This window comes from Osmia bicornis, chromosome 8 (genome assembly GCF_907164935.1).
Source record: "Osmia bicornis bicornis chromosome 8, iOsmBic2.1, whole genome shotgun sequence".
NCBI lineage: Eukaryota > Metazoa > Arthropoda > Insecta > Hymenoptera > Megachilidae > Osmia > Osmia bicornis.
In genome coordinates, this window is record NC_060223.1 from 11,057,035 (window position 1) to 11,069,733 (window position 12,699).

The 12,699-nt window shown below is 41.3% G+C and overlaps 1 protein-coding gene across 2 annotated transcripts in view; it reads left to right on the plus strand.

The window, feature by feature from the left end:
- LOC114876424 (disintegrin and metalloproteinase domain-containing protein 10-like) overlaps window positions 1-12,699 on the plus strand; it is an 83,781-nt gene that overhangs the window by 5,878 nt on the left and 65,204 nt on the right. For both annotated transcript variants that reach the window (XM_029187892.2, XM_029187890.2), the window contains exon 2: window positions 7,264-7,402. In XM_029187892.2, coding sequence (XP_029043725.1) covers window positions 7,264-7,402 — 139 coding nt within the window. The remainder of the gene's footprint in view (window positions 1-7,263; window positions 7,403-12,699) is intronic.

Below are 12,699 nucleotides of genomic sequence, written 5' to 3' on the forward strand. Positions count from 1 at the left end.
GTTGAAAATTCGCCGCAGTGGCGTATCGACTTTTTGCCAGAGTGAGGCAAGAATAATCCACGTGACCGTGGAGGGGTTCGAGAGGGAACCTTCTTCAAGACTTTTTCCATTTCCGTAAACTTTCCTACTCTGACTAGGACATCTGAAAATCCGAACGGTCCACGCGGGGAACCTGCTCCGTTCAGCTCGGTTCCGCTCGAACGTAACAAAAAACGATCGCTAGTTTCGACTGGATGGTTCCTGGCTCCAGTTGGAATGGGCTGGCGAGATTAGATTCATTTTAAAGCGAAAGCTTCGACTGCTCGAATTAGCAGACTCGATTCGGAAAGGGAAGTAAATAGCGAAGAGGAAGAGAGAATTCGCCAAATCTTCATCAGACGATTCGAAACGCTTTTTTCTTCGATTCGGGTTCGACTAATGACTAAACGGAGCGATTACTTCTTTCCTGAAGATTCTGCGTCAAGCTCTTCGATATCGATAATTAAGCCGAATTTACCTTTCGCGCCTCCTTCGTGGCTTTATCCGTGCAAATCTCTAAACGTGCCCATACGTGTGTATGTATACACGTGCACGCATTGTGAATCCTTTTTTTCTCCCCACAAACTTAAACAGACCGAGAAAGCACGCGGTCGTGCCAGGGCAGGTTGCGCTATGCCGGATTTATTTAAGTTACCAACCACGCAAAGCGAACTGTCCGTCCTGTGCAAACAGAAATTCACCTCGAACAATGTAAATCTCCGCTGGCTACGTGTTTGGTCGAGAGTTAAGGCGAAACACGATCCGATGCGACACGACGCGGCGCGACGCGACGCGACGCCTTTTATTCGTCGCGTCGCGCGTCGTGGAATTGAAAATGCTCAAGAGAAGAATGAAAAACGAGAAGGAACAAAGAGAAGAAATGACTGTTGAAGAGAATCGTGAACGGGGTGGAACAGGAAGGGTTGCAGAAAAATGGTCACCGGCTAGCTGGCATTGAAACTCTTCTGAGAAGAGAAAGAATTCGCAGTGTGAATTAGTAGCAATTCGTTGCTGGTAGACCAACGATTTTTCCTCGAATCGAGCTGCCGCATGCCGTCCTGTATACAGCAGAAAGATGAAACGAGGCCAGGAAAAGTGGAAATGCAAAGAAAAACTAAGGCGTTGAAAGAAAAGTTTGATCGCGATGGGAAGAATGGAGGAGAAAATTTCAGACGGACCTTTATGTGTATACATATGGTCTATGGTATTACTATGATCTATTCGTATACAATAGGTGCATCATATAATTATTTATTTTGACATTTCTAAATATTCTTCATCATTCCATGGTCTAATCACATAGACTGACATAGAGTGCACCGGTTTAGAGTTTAGGGGTCTTCCGTCTCCCCTTTTTTCTTCTTCAAAGAGTATCGAAAACGCAGAGATTGCGAAGAAGAGGAAAATATTTGAAAAATGAGACAAATTGACGCGGTCTGCAAACATCGACGCCGAAAAGAGAGCAACTGTGCTCTGTAATTGCAGCGAGAAAGTAACCTACCGAATCGGGGACACGGTACGTGACACACGAAAAATTGGATAATGCGAATTGGCGGTAACAACCGGACTTTGCGCGGTGTGGAGAGAGGAGAGGAGAGAAGAGAAGAGAAGAGAAGAGAAGAGAAGAGAAGAGAAGAGAGGGCGAATAAAATTGCCAGGAACGATGTGTACGTGTTGGACGAGGGAACGGGGAATGAATGAGGACGAAATGGCCGGACGATTGCGTTGTAAAACGCTTGCGGGAGCGGGAAAAACTGTACTGTTAATGTATATCATTGCTGACGCGGCGGCGGAACATTATTTTTCGAAATATTTCGCTTCGCATCTGCGTGCCGCGATCGTCCATTTTGCGACTGACACCTCGTGTCACGGGCTGTCGCATCCGGGCCAATTGATAATTCATCCGGTTTCATGTGTAACGTTACTTTAATTTTATTATTCGATTGCTTTGCGTCAGGATCGAAATGCATATGTATGGATTTAGAAAGTTTTATTCTTTCACATTTCGGCATAGAATTGTACAGAAAAGGACAGAAAAGGACAGAAAAGGACAGAAAAGGACAGAAAAAAATTATTTAAACGATCGAAATAGTAGTTCTCTACCGGTTTAGATGGACTTTGGAGAGAAATGAACTGTTGATTTGCAAATGAAAAGTTTGAATTTCGATGGAAGCGTAAATATGAGTGGCGCTCGTTCGGCTTCCTTCAACGCGTTGGAAATCGTGTTGTCGTTGGCAGAAAAGCCAGCCCGCTGGGTGGCAGGCAAGCGGTTGGAATACCGAATGGGGAAATTTATTTAGCCCCGCCCGATGTGGCAATTTCAACTCGGACCTTTTGACAATTCAGAAAGTTCGATTAAAGTTTAATTGTTTCGCATCACCGGGAGCGGACCGCGCTGAAAACGACGTTTTCTCCTCGTATCACTTTCATCCAACCTGATAAATAGCACTTTTACGCTCTCCTCACTTCGTTTATCGTGGCCATTTCGTTTAATGTCGCGTAAAATGCTACTTCTCTACGAACTGTCTTCGAAATATCCGACGGTATTTTCTTCCAGCCGGTACGCCGGAACACTATCTGACAAACTTACTTTGAACCGTTAAATTTCATACATAAACTTCAGTTTTCGGTTTAACTTCACTGTGATCAGCATCGAATAAAATTTCATTTAGTTGTATCTACTAATAAATAAAAGATACATCAATGATGTATGTACCTACAATAAATGTATTATACGTCTGTGTATAATTTATATTATTATTAAGTCTGGAATCTACCTATCGCGTACTAGACACGATTGTTTCTACTCTACAAAGTCAACATGTTGAGAACAAATTAATGTTTACATTTCGTTGATTCCATCGAGTTAATTAACGACGTATTGCGAAAATGAATAAAAGGTGGACGATCGTTTTAATTACCTTGTTAAAATTTATCAGGAAACCGTAACGAGTGCCTGCAATAATATATGTATATACATACATACATACATACATACATACATACGAGTAGGTACATAAAAATGTACAATATTTTTACGCGACGCGACCGCGACGTACTACTTGATGGTGGCTGACCTTTAACGGATTGTTCTACTACTCGCAATTCGAGTCGCGTTTTTACCGGAAAACGCTTGCAATGCAATTCTACAGCTGAAATGAAATAATAAAATAGAAACAATAATCAGTTTATCGATATCGCGATTGCTGCAAACGGTTTACGTTTACCAAACATGAACACGTTTCAATCAATTTTGTTATACAATTTCAATTCGTCAAATTCATATGTTTTACGCGTGGAAGTGAAAAAGAAATTATTTTATTTCCAACGTGTTTTCAACTTGAATCTCATCGAGCGTTTTAGCTGAGCTGTGTGCCAATTACCTACGTTTCAGTTTGTTGTGCGCCTTAATACGTACGTCGCGTCGTAAAGTAAAAGATATCAGGGGAAATTAACTGCTTCTCTAAATTAAATATAACACGTGCAATGCTAGAAGGGTTTTCAGGGTTGAATAAACTTAATTGCTCAATTGCTTCAGTAAAATCTACCGTGGGGTTAAGAACTATTTTAACGAAATAGGTAGCTGGATAAATTTATGACGTTCAATCAGATAGAGGTGCGACAATAACGTGCGAAAATAATGAAAAGTAGGTGAAAACTTGTCAATTCTTGTTCGCAATTTACCATATAGGCATAGTAGTGATTCATAAATTCCAGATTCTTCGTCACTTTTTAAGCGAAACTTGCTTTAAGCTACCTTTCAGAACCTCGACCAGTTGCCTAGCTCAAAATTTCCACTCTTTTATCTCGAAGGTTTCGCGTTTAAGCTGTACCATACTCGTTGCGGTAATCATCTTTGTGTAAGGGGTAAGGCGAATTTTGCAAGGCCAACTTTCAGGATGTTCACACATTTTGAAGGAAAAGACGAAGACGTTAAATAGCGATAGAAACCTGAGCGAGGAAAATGGAAACTAATTGCTGGAAATTCTGTCGGGTTGCTGAACTGTCGGCAGTTCGTGGCACCGGCACACGGCAAGTTCATTACGCGTTTCCAACGCTCGCTTCGTTTTCTCACCAATTCATCCCTTTGCTCGTCTACGGTTTCTCTTTCTGCCAGATTTAATTCGCCGCCACTGGATTTCGCGTATTGTTCCCCCGGGACATCCAGAAAGCTAGAACTAAGCTAGACACGAGTATTATTGCGAAAACGGTAGCATAATCTTCGAAAGAGCTGGTTTCCACTGGTTGGTTTTTGCGCGATATAATTGCACCTTGTACCATCGTGGCCGGTTTCCATGATTAATTCACTTTGTCATTAAACTCGTTTCGCGATGCTTTTCGACTCGTGGTCCCTTTTTCCCCACAATAGCCGGAAAACATTGTCGACTAACAAGGATTCCTCAAAACGATAACTACAAGATTCATCGTGTTTCTCGTGGCAGTGGTTAACCTTCACATTGTGTTCCAATTAAACTTGCCCACTTGAATCTTTTCTCTTGTAATAATAAGAATCGTTTGAAACGGTCTAGAGAATCGGCTATTCGATAGCCGATCCATTAATTTCTTTTAGTTCGTCCGTCGAGCGTATCGCAGCGGATATCGAGTTGGGCAAAAATAAAGCCGTTGCTATCATTTCCCATTACCGTAATCGTAATCGTAATCGTAATCGTAATCGTTATTGTTCACGAATCGGATCGCCATCGAAATCCTATTGATGACGATCGAACGGCTTCGAAGCGCGCCGCGTCGACCTCGGAATCCGCGTCAATCGGCGAACGCAATTATGACAACCGGCTGGCTGGCTTGGTGTTGCGGCCGGAAAAATCGGCTCGATAGCCACTTCTCGTCCGGTCGCTGAATAGATATGGCGAATTTTAGTAGACCGTGCACGCGCCGATATCGCTCTGGCCACGATCGTTCGTTCGTTCGTTCGTTCGTTCGTTCGTTCGTTCGTTCACCGATAGATTTATCCGGAAATTTCCATCGAGCGACGCGTTCGACCGATTATCTGAATCGGAAAGGATATTTACCTATGTTTTGAAGCTTTCAAAAAAATCTACATTCTACATAATACCTATGTATATTGTGGTTTGATATTAACTTGGACGTTTTTGTCGGGAAAGAAATTGTTAATAAAAAAGAAGGGAATCACTGTAAACTACTTTTAACGGAAGCTTTAAACTGGTCTCTTTGTCTTAGCAGCGAAACCTTGCATCTGAAAGTTGCACCTCTCTTTCCATCCAGACCCAATTCCGTCTCGAAAAACGCAAAACTGTGGCTTTCACAACGTGAAACGAACGAACGAACGAACGAACAAACAAAAGGGGTGGCGCGTGTAAAGCAACCAACTGACATACCTAGTCCGTTACGCGACAAAGAAAAACAAGCCTTTATCAAGCCTCGTAGATCGTTCAATTTCGAAGAACGTCCCGATGAAATCCGAACGAGCTCGTAAATTACTTTTCCGACGGAGTAATATCGAGCCTTGCTACTATGTAGGTATGTAGTTCGATTTCGACGAACGTTGAAACGTTCTGCAGAGACGTTTGCCAACGGGCAGCTAGCGCAATAAAGCAGTCGCAACATGGAATAAAAGGAAGAGAAACACGGCATGGCACGAGGACTAATGTCTCGTCGAAGCAAGCTGACCCCCTCTGAGGATCGATCATTCCCAGTCTGGTAAATTCGGGGCGCAGTTGCGTTCTATCGTCGCTGGATACGAGCACGCGGACGTGTACAAATAAGTGGCCTCGCAACGCTCGTGACAAATGGCAACGAACCGATTCCGTCTACAGTCTACAGTCTACAGTCTACGCCCTATGCAAACTAACGACAAGACTAATTTTTCTCGACTTGAATCGCTTTTATAAATTAGTATGTACTACATGTATGTACCTATGTTTGTGAGTTTCCCTCACAAAATAGACGCTCGAAGATAATAACCCGCGTTTATTTCCTCGCCTAGGTAACAGCTTGCAATTATTAAAGTCAAATATTTACCTGGTAAATAGTTTAATAACACTCGGCGAACCTCGTCTAATTGTAAGGTACTTGCTTGGCAAATTTCATTTCAACCCAGAAACGATTAAGTAGAAAAACGTCGATATCTTCAAGTCTGAAGCAATAATATTACTACTAGGTACATACTACTTGCAACTGTTTTCTTCTTCTTTAATTATGAAATAATAAGGATGACATTTACAGCCCCGTTAGAACCAGTCGTGCTTTGATCCTCGAGATTCTCTGATTATCGTACACGGTGCTAGCGTACAGTTTAAACTACATACATAATATGGTACTTAACGAGCACAAACTTCTGGCATGTGGTACGGCAAATTATCTAAACTACGTACGTCTAGCAACCCGATATCGATTCGGCCATGGTCCCTGCAAAATTAGTAATTACCGCCTATCGACAACTAGATATTGAATTAACAAAGGATCTGGATGAGCCATTACGTCTAATCTAATTCCGCTTTCAACGTTTCCTTTGATGAGTCGCGTCGCATGAATCACGTTGTCCACGTTGTCCCTTTTGTTTCAACAGTTATCAAGTGTCTCATCACTTTATAATATTATGTATGTACTTACATATGTATATGGAACCAGCCATCTATTTTATTGGAAACGAATTTCTTGGTGAAAGCTTCGACGATCGTTTGTAATCGATCAAGTTGTCTGTTTCGTAAAATCGTAAAATCGTAAAATCGTAAAGGAAGAGGGGATATCGTTGAATTTTCGCGACAAATCAGCCGTGATTCATCAACCTGCCAGGATGAAATAAGTCACCGGCTTTAGTCTCGGACCACCTAGCCGACCTACCGGCATTATGAAAGCAAAACGATAATATCTCGGGACTGAAAGCTCGAGGGGTTGAAATCGTTCTAGCGTTGCGTGCGGTAAATAGATAAATGCCGACTTGAAGTGCATGAAACGGCACGGGGCGAAGGAAGATAGGGCGCGGTGAATCGAGAAAATGTATTACCTCGGAAATAATTTCCATTCAGATCCCTTGATATTTCAACCGGGAGTGTGCTTGGTCGCGTTTTACAGCTCCTCCGAAAATTCTACAGTTTATCATCGTTTTACCCGCGAGAAAATCTTACGTTCCTTCGACGCGTCACTCCTGTTAGTGGCGTTCCTAATTATAATTTCCCTTTTATGTTAAACCATTCTAATTAAACCATTATAATTATCTCAAATCATCTCTTTTATATTATCGATTGTTTTTTCTTTTGCTTCCAGCAATCACACAAGGATCCTACATCAAACATTACACTGCCGCCTGGTACGATACTGTGGCTCTAAGGGAACGTCGTGACACTTGGACTTCCGGGCATCCAGGAGACGCGACACTGAATCTACGTCTTCACGCTCTCGACAGGTTCGTAAAACCATGTATTCAAGGAAGTAGGATTTACAATAGAAGGAAAAAGGAAAGCTGGTAACGGGCTAGCTAGAGAGATGAAACGGGTGGGTACAAAAACCGGAAAAGAGCTTTGTCGAGAAAAATTTTACTTTCTCACAGCTGTCAAATCTGAATATTTCAACGGCAAACACTTATCACCGAAATATATGGTAAATATAAATGATCGGCGTGAAATATAAATGCAATCTAATGATTTTTCTAAAAATGTCAAGAAAATATTAACGAAATAAGAGAGACATTCCTGTCTCACACAAAAGTACGTAATCGTATCTATGAATAATTATATCGGCATATAATTATAATCGGCGTAAATAAAAGCATATGTACCCACGAAATAGCTCGAAGACGCTAGACGGGTATCGATTTTCAATTTCAATGCACAATGTACATTTGATTCGTAAAAGTCGAATTATTATATAGATAGAACGGAAGACGATGAAGAATGAACGGAAACGAGCTGAGGAAAATAGAAATTATCGTCGATCTAATTTAAATTGGTACCTATATGATAGAGTCTGGAAATGAGTGGGCCTCGATAACGTAACGTAAGATGTTCAAATAGATGTGTCTAGGGCACTATTATTTTTTAACGGCCCTTGGAAATTTTAATTTTAATTGAATTTTTATTTATAAGTTTGTTGAAAAAAAAAAACAATATTTCAAAAGTTATGTTCGCTGTCATTTGGTTATTGATGTGCCATCGCATATCGATATTTCTTACGATTAGATATACGAAGTAAACGATACGTAGTTTCGATACGGAAGTAAAAGGGAGAGTAGAAAATCGATTAGAAAGCAATCAGGGTGCAACCCTTCTTATGTGTGACAGTTGCCAAATGACTCTCGTGCCACAGCAGGCATGGGCATGTTTGTTGGAACCTCTTGTATGTACATACATACCTCCGACTCGACATGTGCAACGATCGTCAGCCTTATGTGATATTGGCACAACATGGTGGCCATATGCCTCGTTGAGCATCGCGATACACCGCCAGCCTGTTGTCATTGCCATCGACACGAATCCTCTAAATTTCTGTGTTACATTCAAGAGGTCAGATAACACTGTTTCAGTATCATTTGTTCTACAATTTACAATTTCCCTCTTCTTGCACATGTCGTCGCTCTGAAAATTAATTGGAATAATTTAATTTATTTTTCTTGGATTGGAAGAAGAGTAAGTTTATCCATTCCACTTGTTCTAATAGTTGTTTAATATATTTAGTAGGTTACGTTAAAGTTTCTTTCACATTTTCATCGGTCATTCACTTTCGTGCTCTACATCTTAGAACAATCTACCTTCGTTTTTCCTACTATTTATTTCTATCCGTCATCCGTATCACGGAAATTCACACCTCTTCATTTTATCAACGCTACTTCGAAACAGACTTTACCCTACCTTACCCTACCTACTTGATGCAACTACTTTTTCCTTCTTCTCTGTTTCTTCGATTCCCCATCAACCTTATTCTCGATCAAACTTGGTGCCATCGTTCTTTTCCTCGACTACTCTACCCCCAACAACTCCAGTTTTTCGGCCTGACAGTTTCCCTCTTTGCTCTAGTTTTCCTGTCCTCGGTTTTCAACTCCATAAGACGAGACACAGAGAAAGAGGAGAGCGGTTGGTCGATACGTGGTGTTGTCTCGATTCGAGTCGCGAGCACCTGGTTCGAGTGTGTCATCGAAAGAGGGTTGCTACCCCTTTTGTGCTAACACGTTCCCGATTGGATTTGCCGCGGCAATTTGATTCTCCTTTTGATTCGGCCAAGCCTCGACGACGTCAAAATATCACCCTCTTCACCCCTCTTCTCACCCTCCGGTTGTGAGGATGCATTCGTTTTGCAAGTACTAAATTCTCCTCGAAATACAGATTCTTGGGGAAAGAATAATAGCTGCGACGAAATTTATAAATGCCTGCTTTATCCGTGGATAGTTTTTTGGTTGTGAGAACCCTCTCACCGTCGCACCCGCGACGAAGGTGAACTGACTTTTTCGCGAGGGTGCTTTACGAGAGAGTTTGCTTTCGTGATTTACTCAACGGTTTTACCGCTTCGTCTTCTGCCTTGAAATTGACTTTTTGTTGTGTGATATCTGGCTGTTTTTATGATTTATCATTTCAATTTGCGACTGGGGTGGTTTTTAATTTCTCAATATTCGCTGGAAGAAAAATCTTTACTCCTTTGTCGATCGATCGATCGATCGATCGATCGATTGATCGACACACTTTCCAACACTACACTACAGGTATCTAAACGGCATAATTTCAAAACAGTAGAATGATTGAAATTACGTCACTCTAAAAAACCCCCCTTTCCGACATGTCAGAAAGATGTTTTAACGGAAGGATATGTTGATCGAATACTGTTCCATTGAAGATATCAAAGTTGTGCGACGTTTGCCGCACGTAAAGAAGAAAAAGCAAAAGTTTCGCGAAACCTTTCCAACTACAAACGATAAAACTTGCTTTTTATTGCTTCATTCGGTTATGGAGACCCGAGACCCGAGACCCGGTGCGATGCGGCACGCTGTGGCGGTAGGGCAGCTTTACGACAGACAGAGTATCAAACTCGGGGGAAAACAACTGAAATTCTTCTACTGGACCGATAAACCTAAGTAGAAGATAAATTCGAGGATTGGTTAACCCCGTATCTCTGTCCTAATCTTCCGACACGTCTAGAAATGATAAAACATGTACATATCATCATTCGCGAGTGTTAGGATTGTTATGTATTAAATGGCGATTTTGATATAAGTACAAAACAATTATTTTTTTACTCTGGTAATTAAAAAATTAAGGGTCATTTCTACTGACAGACGACACAAAGGAAAACTATCCAGCTCGAAGAAGGAAACCACCTCTTCGTGGTTAACCGGTTCTGCAAAAGGGTAGTTAAAAGCGATCCTTATCTAGCGATAAGGACAATGGTATTACGACAGTGATGGAACATTTGGTATTATTTTCAAGATTCACTCTCAAGATCCTCTTAAAAGATTCACGCTTCTCGAATTCACCCTACCATCCAAAGGGGTGTAATTAAAATCAACAGCGTTCCCTTCAAACTCTCGTTTCTTTCATCGTGAATATCGCTTATGATTTAATTGAATTATTTTGAGCGATAATCGAGAAAGAAAGAAAGAGAGAGAACGAGAGAGAGAGAGAGAGAGGACTGTTACAAATAAAGCGACGTAACGGCTGCTTTCCAATTAGCCTTAATATCGGTACTTATTGCGCTCAAGCCAATTACGTTGTCCGATTGTAGAAATTTAGACGTGCCGATCGATCGATCGATCGATCGTTCAAGGGACACCTCCGAGAGTATATGGAAATCAATTCGAAATCAATTGTGCCTTTATAATCTCCATTAGGTTATTAAATTATGCGAAAACATTCTTACCTTTGAAAAGAACGTTGAAGAATGTTGAAGAAGAAGGAAATATTTAGGGAAATTTCAGGTCACGGATGGTTGTATCTTGCCGTGAAAATTATCGTCGGACCTCGTGTTACCACGTTATTGCACAATTTACGAGAGGTGGGCCTATGTTCGCCTTCCTTCGCCTCGAAAGGACGATTAGTCAGGAGCAGTGAGCGATGCGTGTACCATTGAGAAATGGGATTAGTTGCAAGGGTAATGCTCGCTCCACCCTCGACATCCTCGTTTGCCTGGCAATATACGCTCACGAAAGGGACACCTTCGCGTGTACACAGGCCACTGCAAGCAGCGGGAAAACGCAGGAAGTAAACGGAGTACTTCTTGCCTTCCTCGTTGCCAGTTTATCGTCCTGAACGTCCTGAAAGCGACGTTTCCTAGCTGATTAATATACTCTCGGACGCGTTTGTCTCTCTAGCTTGCCATCCTATACCTACAAGACTTTGCTACGGATGCGGTGATTAACACTTTCTTCGGTGGTAATTCTCGATGCCCTGCAGGAAACGAAATTCAGCAAGCTTTTCAAACGATTAACAATTATTTTCAAGTTGAGATCGTGATGTGAAAAAAGCAGGGTCGTTTATGATTATGATATGTACTTAGTTGGCGCGACAGTATTATCACAGCGCAACGATTGTACGAGGCTCGTCGAGAAAATTGTCAAGTTCGTCGTTGCATTATGTAAGTTGGAAGTACATATAGAGATTTCCGTGCGAATCTTAAGGGAGCCATACGTAGGGAAGTTTGTTCCCTCGAAGCCATAACCCATAAGCCATAAGGCATGAGGCAGCATCCCTCCTCTGTTGACCCCCTACCCCCAAACAACGAAACGAAACGAAACGAAACGAAACGAAACGAAACGAAACGAACCGTACACCGACAGGCGACATATCGAACGCATAAATCCCGGACTCTTTGCATTTCGCGAGTCTGCCACGCTTTCGAGAACTTGCGAAATTGATATACGAAATGCAGAAGGAGGAAGAGAGAGAGAGAGAGAAATACGGAGAAAAGTTTGATACGTATATGTACGACCGCGTTACCATTTTGCGGAAAGGTAGATAAGTTTTATCACAGACACGCGGTTTTACGTGAAATACAAAATCGTGGATATCCGGTTTGCTAAAGATAGATCGATGTTTTATATTTCTCATTGTTGTCAGTTGCCACCAGTTTAGATTTAATTTCGAAAAACCGCATTATTTTTCAGGATTTGTGAATTAAGCCTTTCTTCTTATCGAACGTTGAGTTTAACGAATTATTTATAAATGCAACGAATAAATTTCATCGAAAAACAATACCGTTCGTTTCAGCACCGAAAGTTGCAGCTATTTTTTTAACATACGCGTCGTTGTAATAACCGTAACACGACAATAACTCGTTCCGACTAGCCTTTTTACGGAGAACCTGTTGCTCAACTTATCCTAAAGTGGAATGAAAACGTAAATTTGAAGCGACCATCGTCCACTCGAGGAAAAAATGCTACATCAAAGTTACATCAATGCATAGATGCTGTCGAATTGAAATTTTTCAAGAAATCCGTCCAAAGATATTAAACTATATATGTACGTTACCTATATACCTAATATGTTGAAATGTAAAAAAGTTTAACTTTTAGCAATGTTCTAAATATACTATTTAATAAGATAGTGACAGAACGTGCTTTCGCTCAACACTTTTAGCGGTAAGTTTCCATTTTCCTTTCGAACAACGCTCTAAGGCTCTAATGCGTACGCCAAACATCGACTGTACTACTTTATTACCTAATCCATCAAGCATCGGAACGATTCGAAATAAGCATTTCCTCTCTCTCTCATAGTCCTATTA